General features: G+C 39.1%; 1 protein-coding gene across 6 annotated transcripts in view; it reads right to left on the bottom strand.

Annotated features, from left to right (window-relative positions):
• The window catches only part of CABIN1 (calcineurin binding protein 1), a 117256-nt gene that overhangs the window by 3853 nt on the left and 90905 nt on the right, over positions 1-22498 (bottom strand). For all 6 annotated transcript variants that reach the window (XM_064466669.1, XM_064466668.1, XM_064466674.1 and 3 more), the window contains 2 exons: positions 10282-10573; positions 74-238 (listed from right to left, as the gene is read on the bottom strand). In XM_064466669.1, coding sequence (XP_064322739.1) covers positions 74-238; positions 10282-10573 — 457 coding nt within the window. The remainder of the gene's footprint in view (positions 1-73; positions 239-10281; positions 10574-22498) is intronic.

Raw genomic sequence — 22498 nt, 5'->3', positions numbered from 1 at the left:
GATCAATCCCTAGAGACTGCTCCACAGTTAACCACCCATTTTCAGAATGTTTTGAAGCACAAAGAGCTCCTACCTTGGGTACAAACATGTCCTGAATTTGTGCTGGTCATTGATTCCACTTGCCAGCAAACAGGCTCTGGTGAGGGTGCAACCGTAGCCATTTTCATCTGCTGACAAAGCCGTGACTCCTGTTGCTGAAATCCAAGCCCCTCCAAAGGCACTTCAAGCTCTTCTTCCTCTTTATTAATGAAATATAATTCACAGATTAAGAGACATCCTGATCTCTCTCCTAAGCCCCAATCCTTTTGCTGTCTAACCAACTGGTAGAAATTTTTTTTTTTAACCCTTGCTCTATTTCTAAACCATAACGTGACTGAGTGAAATCAAATATTGGCAAGCTAAGATGACAATACCAACTTTTTCACACTTGGTGCCACCAATTCAAACTAAAAAAAAAAGTAAATGTAATTTAAAAAGTGAAAGAAAAAATTCTTGTGTATGACATTTTGTTATCTCTGCACATCTGCAAGAAAAACACATGCAACTGACCATTCTCCTTTGGAAATGTAAGGGTTGAAACACCTGCCACACCTGGCGAGCAAAATCCATCACCCTTAATGAAGAGCCAGCTGTCATTGATGGGCCCCTCTCTGATCTGCAACCATAGGTATACACTATACTGAAGTGCATCTTACTGGTAAGGAAGATTAATTACTGTGAACATCCAGTTAATGGAGCCAACTCTGTTTTTTATGAAACCAATATGAAGTTACAGTAAATACCTACTTTTCACTGGTATGTCCACTGTACCTCTATAAATACATTAGTAGAAAATTCCTACCATCTGCTATTCCAGAACTTGGGACGTTTATAACTCAACATCTGTGTGTGTGTATACAATCTCTTTATTACGTAGCAGATGTATCTGCTTTTAAATTAATGTAGTGTTAAACCAGTTTTCTTGCACAGAGCTGCATATTGTACATAACGAGAAATTTTCACTGAACTACTGAGAGCTACTGATGCCCTTGCTGGGAAGGGCAGACTGAAACAAGAGCTAGCCTTTAAAGGCTATGGACACACAAAGAAGCTCTTATTCTCTGGTAAAAATGAAGACATTCTTCAAAAACAAAGGGCTGTCTAGTCTAATTTGAATCACCTTATATTTACACAAGCTAAGGTATGCACAGGCATCTATCACAGACAGGCAGATGCAATGTATATTCACAGTTTAACTTCCTCTAAAATTCTCTAAATTAACTTAGGATTTTGACAATATAACGTCTTAAAAAGGAATATATATTTCAACCTTTCCTCATTGGAAAAATACTCCCACCCCCTCAAGCGTTGAAAACACTTTTCCGTCTTCATCAATGTAGATAAGAACATGGAATTTACCATGGTAATATTCTCCTGTACAGGAGTTCCCCTTGCTGAAAATGCCTAAGACAACATTACAGCTTAACAGTTTGGTAAAAGTCAGATCAATGCAGTTCGAAGGATGCAACCTTTTTAATGGATTAGATTTTCTAGGGTTCTTGAATAATTTGTAAAAAACCAAAAGGCTTACTAAAGCAGGCCGTTAAGTTCTTTCATCCACCAATTTCCATTGGTAAAGAAAAGAACCCATCATCTGAACTTGTAGTGGATAGCCAATATAAGCCTTAGGATGAGTTTGATTGTAGAGAATTCTCCAATAGTTCTTGAAAAGGAAAAGTCACACACTACAACAGAAATCACAGGCAGCTTCTGTTCTGTGATGTTCCACTCACTATCAAGCACAAAATGGAAAGGTCTAATGCAGAAGAATGTAGTCCTCGTTCTCAGCCCTCTCTTGCACATTTCTCTATGGATACTTCAAAATACAATATTGAAGTAGGAAAATAATAGTTGCATCTATACATATTTTGTATTAATAGACCAAATCAGCTTAAAAACAACAGGGAAGGAAGTACTTAACCACGGGAATCTTGACTAGGAAAATCATAATGCATTGCTCCCTGCTTAAGAAGCACAGGATAGCTGAAGGATCATTTTGTGTATTTGCCTGCCCTTTATACCAGATACAGGCATGATTTAACCACATGCTAACAAAGTACAAGAGACTGTACGATGAAGGACCAGCCCTAACGTGGCCTGAAGCCAGAATACAAATATCGCATTACACTGCTAGTATTGGGCAGTGAGCTATAGTCTAAACCCAGAAGACTCCCACACTGAAATGGTCACAAGACGCTTGATCAAAAGATAGAAGGAATATTATACCAACATTTGAAGAAAACTGAGATGAAAATGATGGTTTCAGAAGATTACCCTACAAAACAGCTAATTCAACTCCTTTTTAACTTACTCCAACACTCCAAACTCACAGTATTAAGTATCATGGGGAAGTACTAGCAGAAGCTTTCTTAACCACATATTAACCAAGAATACAAAAACAGTAATTAATTTAGCAGATACAATACTATATACAAATAAACTGCAAATCCTAGAGCCTCAACCATACTGCTAACTGAGAACAGTTTTGTATGTACACAACTGCTAAATTATGTTAGGGACTTATTCGTTTACCATTCAAAATAAGAGTTCTGATTTGCATTATTGTTTCATGACAAAACTCCACCTCTTATGCCGATTATAGTATTTGTTTAATTATAAGCTTAATCATTGCTTAAGCTGATTTGCTGTGCTTTATTTTAACTAAATTATGCCCCACTGACAAAAGCTCTTTTGAGCAGCCTGTTTTCAGAAAGATGCTACAGAAGTGGTATCAGTCAATGTTCTTTTATGAGCAACCAGCATACTCATAAGCACGTCCACCTTCCATATCATATTTGGTTTTGTTAGTTTTGAAGACCCAGTGTAGTAAAATTAGATTCAATATTATTGAAATTATGTGTCAGCCCTTTTTCATGTAGAAGTGAATGGAAATGAAAGGGCAGCAGTCTGGCACACTAAGCGCGTATTTCTATCACTGCACTTCTGGAAACCACACTTGTTAATATTCTATTAGGCTGCATCCTTCAGTACCTGAGAAATCAAGAACCACTACCTGTTAATCAATCCCTTGCTGTCAGAGGTGTTAAATACACAGTGACTGAATTCTATCCCCTGATTGTGTCATACACTTTTTTCTTTTAGGACTGCAAATTTTAATTTATTTTTTAATAGTCACTTGAGTGGCATTATTTCTAAGTTAAAAATTAAGTTAATGAACAAAATATTTTTAAAAACTATTGAAAATTACAGGAGCTGTTTGTTTCACATGTATATCTATTATTTATACTAATTTACTTTAATATAGTGCATGAATATTTATTACATCTTTTTTCATTACAGATGAAAAGGGCAAAAGAGAGGATGATCAAGAAACACACAGTTGGATCTCCTATTATTTGTCTAAAACAAATTTCTGAAGAGAATATCTTGATATTTATCTTGTAGTAGATGCTGTTATAGCCCTGAACATAATGTCCTAGTTTTTCTAATAAAAACTTTCCCCAGGGAGGTAAAGACTCCACTAACTCATGATCCACAATATTCTGCACAAGTGCAAGAGCACGAGAATGTACAGCATGTTCTTAAGGTGTTCAGAAGCTCAGATTTAACATCAGTTAACAAATCTTTTGGTACTACCCAGTACTTGTACTGTCCCGGCACGTTTTCAGACATCAGCTCTACAAACCCAGCTTAAAATAAAATCAGTTTCTGAAGATGTAATGTGCAACAGCCAGTTGTCTCCAGGCTGAAGATGGGACAGGTACTGTACTCTGGAGATCCGTTTAGCACCTTACAGCACAACACACAAAAATTAAGCACATTGAAAAACCACAGATTTGCAATGCATATTATTATTTATATTGAAAAGTTAGTCTCCAATCGAGCTGAATTACAAGTATTTTTATTTTAGCCTTCCCTTTCCCAACAAATGTCTAAATATATATAAAATAGTACACACATAGAAAGAGGGACATCATACCTTTCAACATCTCCCTGCTTTAGTGAGGAAGAAACAAGCTGAAAACAATTCAATGCAACAACCTACTCCAGCTTTCCTCTCCAACCTCTTTCCACTTGTTGCTAGGGTAACCAGTGTTTGCAGATGCCTATAGCGGGCGCCTGGGTTCATGACTTCATCACAGTTAATATTCTCTCTCTCAGTCTCCCTTTATACAGAAAATACACTATATACGTATGTCCGCACACTATAAACATGTTCATTATACAATTCCTGCAACCATTTTTATACTGAGACAATTTACTTTGCTCTTCTGATGTGGATAAAATGAAAAATAACACCATCAAAAATATTCACTTGGCAATTTGCAGATGTGGAGAAATTTTAAAAGCAGTGGTACTGTAACCAGTAAACAGCTGCTCTGGTCTCTCTGCATTGCACTGTACACTTAATCATTTGATTTCATCATGCTGTCAGGTGCGAGACATTAACATTAGAGTGTTATAAAACATTTTATGTGTAATTTCAAAAAATCCTTTAGTCATGCACTAAATCTATGACATGACAACTGAGAGACAAGCCCAGAAAATGTGACTAGCACCTGAGAAAAATGTTTTCCAGTTTCTGGTGGAAGCAGTTTGAAGTATTACAGCAATGATAGGTTAAAGGACACAAACAGCTTACAGTGCATGCACAAAACAACATTTCATTATAGGAAAAAGGAAGGAGCAGAGCTTTGAACTCCAGGACAGAATACTAACATGATTTGAAAAGCAAATGCTTGGAGAAATGAACAGACAACAGCTTTAACTGCTTAAATAAAGCAATTGCACCACTTGCCTTCATCCCTCTGCAGAACACCTTCCCCAGCAGTTCTGTGTGTCAAGACAAAAAAGCCTGAAAATACACTACTCTGATTTAGCAAATCTGTACTACCTTGCCTTCCAACCACTTCAAAAGAGTAAGGATTGAATTTTGTGTGCCTGCAGACACTAGGAAATACTTATTTTACCAGTCCCACTGGGATTAGTTTACTGGTTTAGTTTGTATTTTAATGGCCACTCAGAGCACATGCAGTTGTTCACAGAACTGTTACTTATTTACCATAAAAGATAGGTATTATTATTCCTTTTTTTTTTATGGTGTTGGAAATGGGTCTGATCCTGTGCTCCCTGACACAGTGGCGTAAATATCTTTCCACATTAGAAATGGACATCAAGAATAGTGCTAATGTAAAACCAATTAGTTTTCTGTATTCCATATGCCTCACCCTCCAGAGTGCAGGGAATTAATACAGCTTTTTTTTCCCCCCATACAGCAGTTGCAAAAGCCATGGAAAGCTTGAATTTGAAGGAGCTCAGAGTTTCCTCATACACTGTGCTACTAAGTCAACAGAAAGACTACACTGGAACATAGGTTGGTTAAGCTGAACACAGCTTGAAAAGGATGCTGACCTACAGAGATACTGGGGGCATTAGCCTTCAAATCGTATCTGCCATGAGGTACTACACCACAGCAGGCAGTGAGGCACTATTTAGTTCATCATGGGATGCAGTAGGTATACTCCATATCCTTTCCTTACACATTTTCTTTCTCTAAATTACTTCCAAATATCCTGCCATGAAATTTCTTTCTAAAAAAACACTACCGAAGTCACAGCGGTAGAAATAAGTATTTGACTTGAAATGCCAAATTCAGGAAATTACATTCAAAGCTGACACACAAAGCCATGTGTTAAAAATTAAGCAGCAGAGTAATTGTGGAGGGGAAAAGCTGCAGAACACAAGTTCTATTGCCCCCTGAAATTAAAGAAATTCAAGCAGTCTGGTGAACAGAAGTTTGCACTGTAATAACATGGCATACTGCTATATTTATCGTTAGCGGCCTGGACAGAGAGTCTACTGTACAATTACATGAGACATACCCCAAACTGCTTCCTAATGCCATAGTCAGCTGTCACAGAACAACACTGATGGAAGTAAAACTTACAACAGGTGGCTGCTCTGAACGTGCTTCCTGGAAATAGTCTCTGGCCCATACTAATGCCCAAGCTACCAGGTCCCTGGAGCAGCCATGCTGGGGCCAGTTTAACAGCAGAGGTAGCAGAATTCCTGTCCCCAAAAACATTTCCTGCCAAGTTTCCCAGAGGTGCAAAAAGCTGGCACGTGTATCGGTAAAGAAATGCCCTGAAGTTCAATACCAACTTTCTCTCTTTTTAAAACAAAATAAAACACAACTTCAATTAAAAAAATACATGAGCCTAGATCAAGTCTTCATTTGTGCAGGAATATAAGTAAATTTTATGCTGCTGGGAGTAATCTAAAACTAGTGAGACTGAAACATACTGTAATAATACAGCAGCATTACCACATTCTTTTACAAGTCTTTTTACAACAGGTCTCCAGAAGATGTTTTCCATTAATGTAAGATATCCATAGGCCAGCAGGTCCCTGGGATTTTCAGGGGGATCTAAGGGTGCACGGGGCTAGAGAGCCTCTTGGACCACAAACCTGCCCAGCCTGCTCTAAACCCCGGCTATGTACCTTGCAGGCCACAGATGGGAAGCTGCCATTCTTGACCTATTTTTCTTACTCATCTAACATGGGTACATAAAAACAATAAAAACAACATACATAAAAACAACATCAGTTTAACTTCAAAGGATTTCATGCACAGTGTTGGACTGAGTAAATAAAATTCAGGAATTTGAAGGGTAAAGGTCAGAAATACCTCCAATTAAGACACTAATTGCGGTTAAGAGGGTTGCATGTTATTATTTCCAGTCATTTAAAGAGTACCTCAAAGTTTAAACTGAAATCCATCGTTAACAAAGGCTTGGCCAACAGGGCCAAATACTTTGAGCATTTTGTGTAAGCAGGAAATTTTTAGTACACTGAAATACATGCTCTTAAAATCTGTGTTTTGTCTTTAGAAATTTATGACAGGCCAACTCAGGAGACACTGAGATCAGTATGTGGCTAAACCCAACTAAAGATGACAACCTACAATCTCCATTATTTCACTCAGACAAAAGCAGGGATTGCAGATGTCCACTGATATCCGGATATCTAGAAACTGTGAGGAATCAAGGTGAACTCTTGCACCATGCACTGTTTTAATACGAAGACAGATGCTGTCAATGCAAAATTAGAGAGTTGACAAATTCTTTGCAGGGTTTCCCTCTCCCTCATGTAAATTGCCTCAGTCTTCTGAGAACTCAGTATCAACCTAAGGCCTTGTATCAGTTGTTAAAATAAACTAGGCCACAGACTTCTGGGAAAAGATGCTCTTTACACCTAAAACCACTCATGACACCCAATTAAAAGCTTACAGAATCAACTGCCATATTACAGCATCATTACTGAATTCTTAAGACTTGTCACTTCAACACTGTCTTTATTTTGAACATCTGTCATTTAGGGAGTCTGCTGTTGCCTACACACACTTAAACAATTTAACTTCATTGCTCACTATTAGAATAGTGCTACTTACCTTTCCACGCAACTGTCCTAATTTGCATTTATTTCTTGTGCTTCTGAAAGTCTAAAAGTTCTACAGGTTGAAATACATTTACACTTCTACTTGCCCTGTTGTACCTAGATAACAAATATCTGAAATTATAGCAGAATATTCACATGGCTTATGGAGTGCAGCTTCCCTACACGCTACAGAAAAAATTGTCTTCCTTAGCTCTGAATTTCTAAGTTTGGACAGCTATATCATGACCTTTTTGTTTTTATATTGAAATGCTTAGGCCTTAAATGGACATGAATTCAAGGGTGGGGGGGAGCGTTACTCTTCTACTCTTGATTTTATATTCCAGTTTGGTAAATAGCTGGCCTTAAGGAAAACACGTTACTTTAAATAATTCCAAGTACAAAAATCTTCTCTTAGTATCAAAACTCAGACATGAATGTTTTCCTGTTCATTTCTTATAAGAATCATTATTAGAATAAGGACAATGAACAACAAGAAATTGTCAAGATTTTTCAGCAATTTACAATAGTATAATATTGGAACAGTGCAACAGGCTGGAGAGGCTGTTTAATTGTCCTATTTTAGTTTCCCCAGAGAAAATTTTAGGCTGAGCCACAAAGGCTAATAGTCCCATGTACATTTATGCCTGAGCATAGGAAGCTCTCATGCTGAAAATACCACTATCACCCCTTTGCTGCTGGACTTCATCACGCTGTATTCTATACCAGTTAGTCATGTACTAGACAAAATCCCACTCAAATATTTACATGAGAAATGAGTGGCATAGCATCAACATCGCTTGGAAAGCCATTCCTTTTTCTAGCTGAAATCAAGGAAAATGATAGCAGCTAATACTCTCTGATATGGAATGCTTTCACATGAACAAATAGATACAGGAGGAGGTTACAAGAGACAAAAAAGATGAAGAGATTACTCTAAAAATGGGAGGAGTTTTTACAGAAACAGCTAATGAAAGGCAGCTGAAAAGGGTTATAACAGAATTATAAATAATTATTTTTAGAGGATGTGGATGCAGAGGTAGGAGAATTAAGAGGAAAAGAAAAAGAAAGGACACAGCAATAATTGGTGTCTCTCTCAGCTAGACAAATGACCTGTCAGGTAGGTCCAAGAGCCAGAAAGCCAGATACAACACATGCGTTCAGCACTGCAATAAGAGCTCTGCAGAGAGAGCCTCTTGATCTTCAGACACAGTTTCAGGGTTGTAATTTTGGCAGGTAGCCCTTCCATCTCCCTCAACCAAGATGATGTATAAAAAGCATGAAAGAAGAAAGAATAATATGTAACTTTACAACCCCAACAAAGCCTAGGAAGTCAAAAGATTAAAATAACCGTTCCAATCACTTCAATGTAGCCTGGGAAATCGCAGACAGGAAAGCATGTCAGAAATGCTTGAGAGTTTTGTTTAAAAACCAAAAGAATGCGTCAGTTCTTATCTCCATTGTCAGTCCTACCAGTCTCCTTATTAAGTGAACAGCAACTTCACAGAGGATTCATTTAACTCCTGTTTTCTAGGCACAAATATGAATTACCCCCTGTTGAACAAGCCTGCCAAGATACCTTATGACACCATCCAGCTCCATTCTTCAGCTTCACAGGGACAATAACAAGCGTGGTTTACACATTGACTAAGCCATTCCTTCCTTATCATTCCCCTTTCCCTTCTTCCCCACCAAGACAATCTCTCCCTGGAATTGTGAAAAAGGAAAACTAGATCACTGGAATACAACTGCTAATATTGGATGTTAAATTTCAGCTTTGCCCTGTACTCAGAGATTAGCAAATTGGGAAAACTGATTTTGCCCTAATTTGTTCCTTGTTGCTGACAAATTCAGAAGATGATATGCATTCAGATGCCAAGGCTGATTACATTTGGAAAGAAATACCAGAAGTATACAGATCAAAATTTCAGAAAGTCACAACACGAGATGAACAAAACACCCATACTAGTTCAGAGTCTATTCATTATTAAGTAATACTATGCATCGTTAAGTCTCACAAAGCTGGGCACTATTTCTACTGAATCCTCATCTGTCACTTTTCACAATACCAGTGTGTATATGGTTCATTCATAATTTTATCTGGGTTCCTATGACTATCTATGGCATTTTGCGAGTAGTGTTAGGGCCCAGGGTCATGAACAAATGCAGTGAGCAAAACCAGCAGCAGATGCTTTTTCAGCCAGTGTTTCTGCTACGGTTGCAAGGAAGTACAGGCTATGGCAGGTACTCTGCCACCTTACCATGCGCAGTGCCCCACAAAGAAGCACAACCACCTCTCTTGTCCAAGACAAGTCTTTATGAACCATGTAGAAGCTTAGAATTTTCAGTGTTATGTATCTCCACACACATCTCAGGGCAGTGATAGCTATGCATTTAATTATATTAATCAGGCACTTTTAAGTCAGATGAAGGCTGTCTACCAGTTTATTTAAATTGCAATCACTTCTAACTTTTTTAAAGATTTAAGGTATTTTGAAGAACGAGATCCTTACCTCTTTGAAGAAAATACACCAAATGGTTTTATGCTACTAGAGACTTAAATTCTCTATTTAAAACCTTTGACTATTTTTAGGCTTCTATTCCATGATTACATACGCAAGTTACATAGACAGTGGTCATTCTTTTAATCTATACTAGGAATTAAAACATGTATTAATTATGTAGATGTGCCAAATTCAGGACCAAGATAAAATCTCTGTGTAGCATTTTGAATGTGGTCTAGTGATCAGAAAATGGGATGGAATCAGAACTCAGGCACTGGCTCACCACAAGGACTTGACAAACCGACTAGAGAGGGCCAGAATATTCTGTCTCCCTGAGACTTACCATGTGTGAGATCACTCATGGAGGGAGCAGTCTCTGCATTTTGACTCTGGAGATGCTCAGTGTCCCTGTGTGAATCCTGTGATGGAGGTACTGAAGATGCTGAGGAGGAAGAGGATGAAGAGGAAGAGGCTGGTTTGGATTTGGAATGCAGATCATTCAGTCTCAGGAGATTTTCAGGAGTCACAGTGTCTGGATTCACTGGGGTAGGATGCAGTGTAGACGGCGCTACTGGGAAGAAGCTCTCTCTGTTGTCCTTTGTATGCCTTGGGGTTGTGGGTGCTTCGCCTGTGGACTACATGAAACAAAAAAGGGCAGGCAGAGATAGTGAGAAATACGTGACAATAATTCTGCATGTGCTACCTGCTTCAGTGATAACTGCAGGCAGTACAACTTTTTGCAGACAGGAAACACCCGCTCTAAAGCAAATCAATCACTATTATAAAGAAATCTTTCTCCTTTACAGATTATTTTTCTGTTCTTTACTATCTATTTATCAAACTAGCACTTGAATATTTATTCATATTCACATTTACAATACTATACTTAACAAATCCCTCACAACATACTCTCCTGAACTCCACTATTAAGCATGAATTACAAACTCTTACAGACACAATTCTTTCATTTAAAATTATGTTGATAAACCATTGACCTGAACTGATCTACAGCACTTTAAGAGAATTTGCTGATTATTAAAAGAAATTGTTCTTTGTGAATGATGTGAGAAGAAATGGAGAAAGAAGAAAAATGTATTTGCTTGCAAAGTAAGTGATCAGCCTAACCCCAAATCATAAATTTCCAATAACTGCAGAACTGAGTAACATTGGTGTCCAACTTGGAACAACGCTCTGGAAGATCTGGTGCATTTGCAGAAGGAACAGTGACACTAAGAGTGATGATTTTCTACAAAGCCAGATCTAGGAATTTAATGCAGTGTTGTTAATATAGACAGAAGGTAGAAGGCTGACATAAATTCACCAAAGAAGGGGACGAAAGTACCCATAAAATGAGTCTCTTCTCTATAATTTTTATCAGCAATCGCATAATGTATTCTTGCCTGTGAGGCCACAGAATGCATTTATTTCATGCTCTTTGCAGTCTTAATTTAATGGAGACTTACTGTACCATAAAAGATATGGTTGAATGGAATCCTCAACTGTTTGTCTGTCTCATACCTCTACCTCTCAAACCTCTACCATGAGAAAAACTTGTTTTAAGTATGGTGATAGGAGTGTTTGAAATAGAAAAAAAGAGTTCTGCTGTCAAATGTAAAATCAAATTGGCCCCCAATGTCCCAGCTAGTCAAAGATGCATTACAATGCCAGAAAAGTCAGCAGAATTTCACTCAGAGAACGGAGTAAGTTTCAGCTGGAAAAATTACATCCTTGAAAGTCAAAGGTGGAAAGCACACAAATACATTTTTTTACATAATTGGTGGAATGTATTTTTAAAGCTCCTGAATTTAATTAATCTCTAAAAAGAATACGATTAAAGCCTGCCAGATTCTATGTACACATACACACAAATACAGTAGCTACATTCGCAACAATTACCATATTGGATCAAAAAAGGTATATTCTGCTTCTGAAAGCAGCAAGTTTTTGATTTTTAAAGCATCAGCTCCAAAACGAAAGGTCTCAAGATGTACAAATGGGATCACACAAGCCTGAAGGAAATTAAACTGCAGAAGAAAGCTGTAAGCCAGAATTGAGATCACAGGAGCAAATGTTTTCAGCTGTGATTTTGAGGGAAAGCCCTCCACACCCATGCACTTCATTAACTTACATAATACATTCTGTGGAACCTGCAATTTCTGTGCTTGTATTGCATCCAAAACGTTTTCAGCAGAAATACATGAAGGTATATATTAGGTATATATTTGTTCAAAACATATCTGTACCTCAAACTGTACTTCTATAAGAACACATAGCTATTTCCATATACAGAAACGATGACATTTGGAAAGTAACTTGGCAATATATGGATGGTGTTCAGAAGAAAAATGATTACTGAGAGAAGGAGCACCACATCATGGAGTAATTCCCACTGGAAGGGACCTCCAGAGGTCTCTAGTCCAACTTCCTGCTCAAAGGAGAGCTGACTTCAAAGTTAGCTCAGCTTACTGAGGTCCCATGTCCAGCCCAGTTCCAAATATCGCCAACGATGGAGATTCTACCACCTGGTCCCCTGTTCTAGTCCTTTACCACCTTCACAGTGAACATATTTTTCCTACAACTTCATCCAAATTTCTCATGCTGCAACTCTAAATGGTGCCTTCCTCTGGGCTGAAGATAGCAATTCCATATCCCCACCCTCCATTAGTCTTCTCCTTTCCAGGATGAAGCAATCCAGCTCCCTATGGTTTCACTGCCATACGAGCACACCATTGACCTCTATTCAACCTCTTGTCCAAGGGTCCAAATCTTTTTTGGCAGAGCTGTTCCCCAGCCAGTAATATTGCACAGGAGACCTTCAGGTAGTTCCTGTCAACGAATATCAGTAGACTGGAGGATTGCCTCTGACTGGCAGCCCTGCTCTCCAGCATACTGACCATGGCCTCCAAGTTGGTGGTGTCTCTCAAACTCACTAAGGGTTCACTCCATCCCATCATCCAAGACATTAGAGAGGATGATGCCCTGCTATAAGTCTCTGAGGAATGCCATTGGGAACTGGCTGCCAGGCTGAATGCAGGTGGTTGGCCACAACACATTTATCTAGGCAATGGAGGCAGCGACAAATGTGGGAAAGAGGAAGGCCTTCTTATAAGTTGTAGCTAATCAGGCACACAGAAAGAAAAGGTTGAGACTGAAACAACTCTTATTGTTATACACAGATGGAACCAAATTCAAATTTAAATTTCTCTCGAAATAAAGATGCTATATCAGGGACAAGAAAAATAAATCAGTTCTTATTTTGAATTGGTTCCTCTGGGTGAAGTTGCGGTTTGGGCAAGATTATTTGTTTTTGGAGAGAACGAACCTGCCTCATAAAGAGAATAACATTTAGTTCGCGCAAAAGAATAAAGCTGAAACTAACATGATGTTTCTGTCTCAGTAAAGCCACGACTAAATATTCTAACGTGTAGTCAAAAAGTGCAGCCTTATACCAAAGAAGATTTTCATATTTATGGCTTTAAAGGGAACCTTCCAGATGCAACCTGGTGAAGAGCTGTCTAAGGCTCCTAGAAATGGACAGGTTCTTTTCAACCGAATGAAACAGAGACACCTTGAAAGGAAAAAAAAAATATATCACAATGACTTCCCCCCCCCCAAAAGAGAGGGTGGGGGTAGAAGGAGGAGAAGGCTACCTTTAAAAAAAGCCCCACTGTTGGCTACTGTGTGTTCTGCCCCTCATATGGCCTTAAGGGATTTAAACCCGCTTCATATGTTTTACTGGACCCAGAAACTGAAGAAAACCCAAAAGCCATAAGCAGAAAGCTAAGAGGAGCACCAAAGCAAAGCACACGTTCTTTTCTCTAAAATATTTAGTTTTTATTGTAAGGGCAAGAATTCCAGCACCTCTGACCAGTAAGCGATGCTATTCACAAAACTCAGGTCAGGGCAGTGTCACTAACTACACTGCTCAAGACTTATGGAGCCACATTTCATAAGGCTGCAGGTGACTGCGCCCAGGAAATCATTCATTTGTAACACCACATTTGAGAAATAAACCCAGAAAAAACTCATTACAGGAAGTCTTGGATTTGCCAGAAGCACTTCACGTTCCTCTATTTCTGCTGCTATGAAAGCAGTAAGGCACAATAAAGAATATTTTCCACAAACATAGTAAGACTGAGAAGCAGTGACAATCCTTCACCAGTGTTTTATGTGGCTTCTCATTAGAATATGTTTTTTTTAGTTTTTACTTTGTTGTGGCACAAAGTTAAAACTACAGAAATTCTCCTACCCTCCCAGCCTCCAATCCACCTCACCATGCTGAGCGTCTCTATTACCACCACTGCATTTGAAATACGGTAGCTTTATTACAATGTGGTTTTAGTCACCAAGAAGAAATGAATCTTTTCTTACATTGATGAGGATGCTACTCATAGAACAAGTGCATATAACTGAAATAAGTTGAGAACTCATTTATCTGCCTTGTTTGTATCCTTCATTGTAATTGCAGCTTCACCTAGTCAAGATCAGATATCCTTCTGAACATCTAAAAACAAAATGAGGCATTGAACAGTGTGCAGTACTACTTTTGTCTTGACTAATATGCTATCAAAGTGGATGGAAGAAACATTTAAGGTTTATTATGTCCAAATGATATGTCACAGATGGTGAGAAAAATAGTCCATTACTTCCATGAATATCTGCTATGTTCTTTGCTTTACTTTAAAATACTTATTAAAAACATTCCTTGTTATGAAGTCTGTATAAAGCCAAAATTTAGATCAATAATTAGCACACCTGTTTACATGAATTGTGACTAAGTGTCCAGTCCTGCCCTTGGGTCACCCCAACCCCAGGCAGCGCCCCAGGCCTGGGGCAGAGGGGCTGGGAAGTGCCCGGCGGAGAAGGCCCTGGGGGTGCTGGCTGACAGCCGGCTGGGCATGAGCCAGCAGTGCCCGGGTGGCCAAGGAGGCCACCAGCCCCCGGGCTTGTGTCAGCACTGGGGTGGCCAGCAGGAGCCGGGCAGGGATGGGGCCCCTGTGCTCGGCCCTGGGGAGGCCCCACCTCGAGTGCTGGGCTCAGGTTTGGGCCCCTCGGGACAAGAAGGGCCTGGAGGGGCTGGAGCGTGTCCAGAGAAGGGCAGGGGGCTGGGGCAGGGTCTGGAGCACAAGTGTGCTGGGGGGCGGCTGGGGGGGTTTAGCCTGGAGAAGGGGGGGCTGAGGGGAGCCCTTCTCGCTCTCTGCAGCTGCCTGAGAGGGGCTGGAGTGAGGGGGGTGTCGGTCTCTGCTCCCAAGTCACCAGTGACAAGACGAGAGGAAATGGCTTCAAGTTGCATCAGGGGAGGTTTAGATTGGATATTAGGGAAAAATTTCTTCACCAAAAGGGTTGTCAAGCACTGGAACAGGCTCCCTAGGGAAGTGGTTGAGTGCCCATCGCTGGAAGTTTTTGAAAGACATATAGATGTGGTGCTTAGGGACATGGTTTAGTGGTAGACTTGCCCATGCTAGGTTAATGGTTGGAACTGACGACCTTAAAGGTCTTTTCCAACCTAAATGACTCTGTGACTATTTCTGACTTATACAGGGCTGCAAATCAGTCTCCCTATCTTCTAAAACCTTGACTATTTCAGCATACTCTTCAAAGAGATCATTCATCTTCACGGAGGCTATGATCAAACCCTTCCCATACTGAAAGCTAACATAAAAAAAAGAAGTAAAGAAAATGCAGGAAAGCCAGCACTGGGACAGCCTTCCACCACGAAAAGTAGTGGCAAAAGGGCAGAACTTTTTCACAGATGTTAGGGGAAAAAATGGCTCCCTACAGTTTCCCTGTGAGGTACTTCAGTAGCAGGAGCAGCAGCAGAAAGAAATTGAGTATTAAGATATGAGAAAATTTTACTTCATAGACTATCTGTGAAGTCGTAAGCCAGACAACCTAACCAAGGGTTTATTTTTAACTTATTTATTGTTATTTTCAAAACACATTTTGAGAAACAGAAATCCTACAGGAACCTTACTGATACTACTAGAACAGTTCACCACTCTGGGGCTGTGGGAAAAAGTAACGATCAAATGTTCCATAGAAAGGGAAAGCGACAGTCTTCCTAACAGAAGTTTCCTAATGAAAGATGCTGGCACTGCAACCGTTACATAACATTTTCATGTTGTTTTTTAAAAAATTATTCCCGTGTCTGAGTTTAGCACCCTAGTGCTCTGAACCCACGTACAAGAAGAGGTGCACTTGCATCACTACAAAGCCTGGAAGCTGTCACACAAACCGGCTGAAACACATTCCAGAATATTACCACTCCGATCTCTGTTCAATATTGTGTTTTAATTAAACTATGCCTACTAATATTTTTTCTCAATATCTCTGCAGCAGTATTTGAAAGAAATCTCATTTGGAAGTTTTCTTCAAGGTACAGTAGAACTAGCAGCAATATCGATGATCCAGATTCTGAAGAACCTTCTATTTCCTAAGATTAGTTTTATATACAGAAAATAATGAAAGTTTATATACATATGAGTGAACTGCACTTGAGCCTAACAAAATCCTCCATTTACACAAATGCATGCAGGAGCATAATACCATGCTCTACACAGGCAGCCACATTCCAGCAATGCTTCCATCCACAGAGACATCATTACCAGACCAAGAGAGACAAGGTAATAGGATAAAAAACATTGATAGGCGAAGTAAAAGATAAAAAGTGACTTTTCTTTCCTTCATGTTCACTTAATGATTGCTTTCTGCAGGAGACAGAAGGAGGAGAGCTGTTAATTTTATCAAGAATACACCTCCAGGATAGAGACGGGGATGCCATGGCAACTGCCAAATGCAACAGTGAACAAAACGGTCACCCTTTGGTAGGAGTGAGACCATGAAAGAGATTGTCCTTTTGTCCCCTCTATCCCCACATCCTACTTCCCCCTCCTTTCTTGACATCTTTGCTGCATTAATAAAGCATACAGACAACTCAAGAAAAACAACTTTTTCTGTAAGCAGCCTCTGATGTCTTGATGTGCAGGATGAAAAGATGAAAATTAGCAGCATGTGGGTGGAACAAAAAAGAGTGGGGGAAACACGTGAGGTAGAACTAGAGATTTTTTTTTTCTAATTATTTAATATTTTACTTATCTCCTCCTATCCCCAGCAAAGTGCCTTTACAGAAGGCTTTTAGCTGTTCCTTGAAGAGAACAGCTTGGTGGTTTGCTGTTTTGTGTTTGCCTTTTTTTTTTTTTTAAAGTGAGAATTCAAGAAGAAAATGCTCTAGACATTCAAGGCAGTTCAAACAAGTCACTCTCAAGTTTTCTCCTTGAAGAAAAAAAGGCTAAAAGACCATGTCACTGCAGTGCTAACTGCATTCCACAGTAGAAGGGGAAAAATCCACTGAAGTGCCCTCTTGCTTCACTCACGGAAGACAATTTTTTTCCCTTCCAAATAAAATGTCCCCTTCACTGTAAAGACCAACACAGAGATTGTAATATTACTAGACTGAGGCTCCAAGAGTCAATCTGAGCACTTTGCTTCTGAGGTTGTGTGTGGTTCCAACTGCAGACCCCATATAGCAAGCCCATCTCCTATGATCCCCTAAAATTCTTCAGTATAAGGCTGTGATTACCCATCACCAGCACTGGGAAGATTTAAACACTGGTGAAAGGAGAAAACAAGACCTCAGTGATCTGTTTTGGAATTAGGGTAGGGCAATAACAGCAGTGCTAAAACAGTGCCTTTCCTCAACAAATACTGCTTTTACAGAAGCAGCAAAACTTCACAAAATCAGGGATCATGCTTGCAGCCTGCCAGGAGCCTGAAAGGCATGATTGATTTGCATAACCTGATTGTGCCTTTGTGTTTATAATAAAATTTCCTTGTTTTGATTCTAGTGGAAGCTTGTACATGAAGCATCATGTTTAATTAGATCTGACACTGAAAGCTGCTGAAGAGTTTTGACTGCAGGTTTAGAAAGGGAATCAAGGAGAGCACTCGGAGTTTGGCACCAGCTGGTGGGAGGTGGTGGTCATGGATGTGTTATTTTGGAAAAGGCGAGTGAAGCCAAGGGTGAAAGGGATGATTTGATCAGTCAGAACGGTACAGAGAAAGCTTGAGGTTTGGCAGCTGGAGCAGGAAAGGGTAGTTGAAAATTTCTTTCCCTCACTCTTCAGGGATGGAGTTGGTCCCAGAGCAAGGATTTTTTGGCTAAGGCAGCAGTGAGTCTTAAATAACCCAGCAATGTTGAAATAGTCTCTTCTCATGACATTTAGATGATATACTATACTGTGAGGAGCCAACAGACATTTCAGCTGCTACAATGCTACCCGTTACTAGGACCTTCTACATACAATCCCATATTCTCAAGGGTCACAACACAGGACTAGAGACTTAGTGGCATTTTGGAACTTCGCCTTTGAACACCCTCGTATTTTTAGAGATTTTAAATCCAGCCCTGTGTGCAATGCTGATGCTTGCCATGTTTTAAGCGATTTGTTTTATACAAATTCAGTTCTCAGGATTGGCGATACACAGCATATCCTGACACACAACCATGAAGCTTTACCCATCCTCTTTAGGCTACCTGTCATGACAGTTAACACTAGTGATAGCTGTGATTTTAGTATTAAGGCATTCAATATTAAGTCCACAGTAATAAAAATACCTTTTCAAATTGCAAGTAAAGAAAAAAGACAGATGTGTTCTTAGACTGAAGTATCTCCACATGCATTAACAGAATATTCTGTGCACTACAAGGCTTCATCCTAGCTTGTGCTGCAATAACTTTCCCATGCTGACATGTCCTTAAACAGCACCACAGCCATCATCATTATACAGAAAAGGAAGAATTCACCATGATCAATTTTAGGCAGTCAGTAGAAAGGCTAATTAGAAATTCTCTAATTATCTAGAAGCCTCACAACTGCTTTCTGCCAACAAGTCCCCTCTTGGTCCTTAGGACCACACATTTAAGCATTATGCTATGTCAAGGTCAAACTAACTAGTCTGCCTCTTAATCTTTAATTCTCCCTCAACAAGGCCTCCCTGGTATTCCATTTCCAAGGACCATTAATTTCATATGAAAATCATAGTTGGCAAGACTAAAAATATATAACAGAGCAGTAGCTGACTGCTTTCAGGATCTCTGCAAATCTTTTTTATATCATTCTCAGACAGAGAAAGTTAAAGGAAAGAACAAGCATCCTTCAAAATGCTGCTCGACCACAAAGTGAATTAATCTCTAGTGTAACTTTAGTAACTTTACTAATGACACAGTGACCACTATGGCAGAGCAATTTCAGCCCATTTGTTATGTGTGTATCTAAAATCTTGCTCACACTTAAGAACTTCAACAGAAAAGCACAAAAAAAGGAATGACTTTCAGCCACACCTGTTCTTCAGCCTTGTGTGCTGCATGGCCATAGAAATGCCTGTGCCAGCACAGAGGAACATGTACCATGGCACAGGAAGGAGCAGCCACCAAGAAAACCGGCTTACTACTTCTAGCAGCAGTTCTCACTTTAAAGTGCTGATTTAACTATGCTATGACTATCATGTCTTCAAGAGGAGGGGACGCTACTTTAAACAACAACAACAAAAAATCAGAATATTCCAACACCATCCCAACCCCTAAGTTTAACCAGTACTTACTTTCTTCCTTCAGTTACAAAAACCCCATCAGATGAGATGGGCTACTGCTCTCTTATCCCTTCCAGTTGCAGGACTACTCACTTCGTAACTTTAAATACTAGCATCAATAACTGAATCTCTTTGGAGTCACAAACCTACTCCTGATGGGTCATTACTGGTGATCATGACACCCTTCTTTTGGAGGTACTGTAGTCTGAACTAAATTTAAGTAGTCTCTGGAACTTTAGCCTCTTATTTTTAAAAATAACAGTGCAATAGGCTAAAGGGTCAAGAGGCAATACTAGGAAATGTGAATATTTGCGAAGATATTTTGTTAAATCCTCAGCATACATTAGTTTAGTCATATGATCAACTCAGTGACTTCAACAAGAGCAGTTAAATATGCAACAAGCAGCAAAACTAAGGTCTCTGAAGGGCTGATGATTATACTGTTGTAACAGATAAAATGGTATTTAATTTCAAAGTGTTCACTGGGCAATCTTCTGTAACACTGAGAATTGATCAGACAACATTGCTCTTGTCTTCTTAACTCTCAGGATACAATAAGAAAGACAATCAACAACATTAATAGCAGTGTTTAAGAATGTTGCATCATCACTCTTTATATTCTGAACCAAAGTCTGCTTAAGTTGATGAATACATCACTTATTTGAATTATTATTATTTTGGAATACTGAAGGAAATGTCCCACCAACCTACATGGCATACATTTTTATATCAATTACTGGAATCATGTTTGTTTATGCTACTGTTCCCACACACCACAAAGGATTTTCCATTTTTTTTAGAAACAAAAAAACTGCACACATTTTAGTCTTCCCCACCCCATTTCACTGTCACATTAGTGTTATACGCTCAAATTTTACTTCACCATTATGGTTTAACAGTAAATACTTATTACAGTAACACTGAACCTAGCCTAATACAAACACAGCACAAATTATTAATGAAGTTAAAATCCCCCTCCCCAGCATATGGTAGTATATGTGCATTAATTTCTATTACATTTACTAGCAGCTTTTTCAAACTCACAAGTCTCTCTTTGGTAGCTTCTTTGAATGACTGTTTCAGGTCTTCAGCTGCTTCTGCATTAGACATTAAAAACTCAATGCCCCCATTAGCAGGATTTGGTAAAGCAAAATTGTGCTTTCTATGGGAAAACATCAATTACTCCTGAAAGTAAGAGTTGGATCCAATTAAGTCTCAGAAGATGTTTAATTGACAAGATGATGCTCAACTGACTGTTCAACTGGTAACGTTCCTCACCACACTAGAGCTCTAATGCTATGGCATTTTATCCAATTCTGTGCTGAGCACACATAGGTACACCTTTCTGTTAAAGGTCTAAGCACGCGCATACTGTTAAGCAACCCGTAAAAACGTTAAGTGACACCTGAACTATGAACAGCAGCTACATGCATAAAGGACCCCTTTCTGAAACACAATCTTCTGTTCCTGGCACGAGTAGGGTGTCGCCACCCTATGCAAGATCTCAGAATATCTACATTAATTTCTTTGTTGATGTTTCATACTACAATAGAGAACATTTCAATTCGAACAGTTCCTCAGGAGCGCAGGAACTTATTATGGCAAGGTTTTGTATCACCACCTTTTTCTGCCTTCTTCAAAGCTAGGAGCCAAGCTTTTTAAGACACCTTCCCATGGATTTAGCTAACTTTGTAGAAGATGATGCTAGAGTCTCAGTGGCTCAATACATGTTAACATTGCATCAGTCATCAGGACCACAGAGGATTTCTGAAATCAAGTGGAAAGGTCACAGTATTGCCAAGCTATTAGAAAGATTAGATCTCATCACAAAATGACAAAAATAACCCACTTTGTCAAATTCTGTTTACTGATTGCTGTATTGTTCCCTGCTTATGCCTGAAGAGCCATATACAGAGATTTCAATGGATTTGTTAAATATTTAGGTTAAAAATTCTGACTGGTCTGGAAGAAAGTTGAAAAGCCAGAATTCAAATAATTCCTAATTTTAGTTGCAAGTGAAAACTTTCAGAAAGAAACTATATACTGATTGGAACTGTAAAATACAACAATCAGCAGAGAAAGACATGTATCAAGGTAGGGTTTGTGTTCACTTTTCTTTTTTGACTGTCAGTTTCTTGGGGTAAGTAACTGAAGAACCACAGGCCCTATAAACCTACTCAGATTATCCAACAGCAAAGCACTTCTCTGGGCCACAGCAGCTCTGTACGTGACATCATTTGTTTACAGAAGGCAAATACTTGCCAATTTTATATAAAACAGGTTTCAGCCTGTTACAAACAGACAGATGGCTACAAGGGTGGCTATTCCTGTGTCTCCAAACTAATTCATAGTGTTATACTATTGAAGCAGTAAGGCAGCTTCAAACAGATTACGAGATCCTGCTAGAAACAGATGAAAACGAGACTGCAGTATGTGATAATCTCATTAGCTGGAACCACTTCCTAGAAGGGAATTTAATATGATGCACTTTGAAGCTTGTAAAGAGGTATGTTTTATTTCAAGTGATTTAACAGGAAATCTCATCACTTCAGCACAATTAAATAGTATCTCACCTATTTTTTCTACTTTCAAGATTAGTTTGTGTGCAGGTTTTTCACCATTCTAATGTTTTGCCACATGCTTGTTGGCTTTACTGGAAGAGCTGGCACAGCAATCGCATACCCAGAATCTTCAAGAAAGCCCAGCAAGGAGCTTGGCCAATACATGCAAGTTTGTTGAGTAGTCTTTGAAAAGGCGAATACATCCAAAAAGCAAACAGTAACATTACTTTTTAAAGAAGCCTATTAGCAAATTCTTTTTATTTTGAAGTCATAAATCATAGTGTGTTGACTCCCATTCTTCCCCAGGATAAACTAAAAAAGTCTTAACATTCTGAGCCAAGATTTCTTTATTTAAAAAAATAAAAATCTGTTAAATACAGACTATGAGCAAAGAAACATTTCTACTAGAAT

This window comes from Phalacrocorax carbo, chromosome 15, assembly GCF_963921805.1.
Source record: "Phalacrocorax carbo chromosome 15, bPhaCar2.1, whole genome shotgun sequence".
NCBI classification, from domain to species: Eukaryota; Metazoa; Chordata; class Aves; order Suliformes; family Phalacrocoracidae; genus Phalacrocorax; species Phalacrocorax carbo.
Note: the sequence above shows the minus strand (reverse complement) of the source record. Positions and strands in the feature narration are given on the sequence as shown.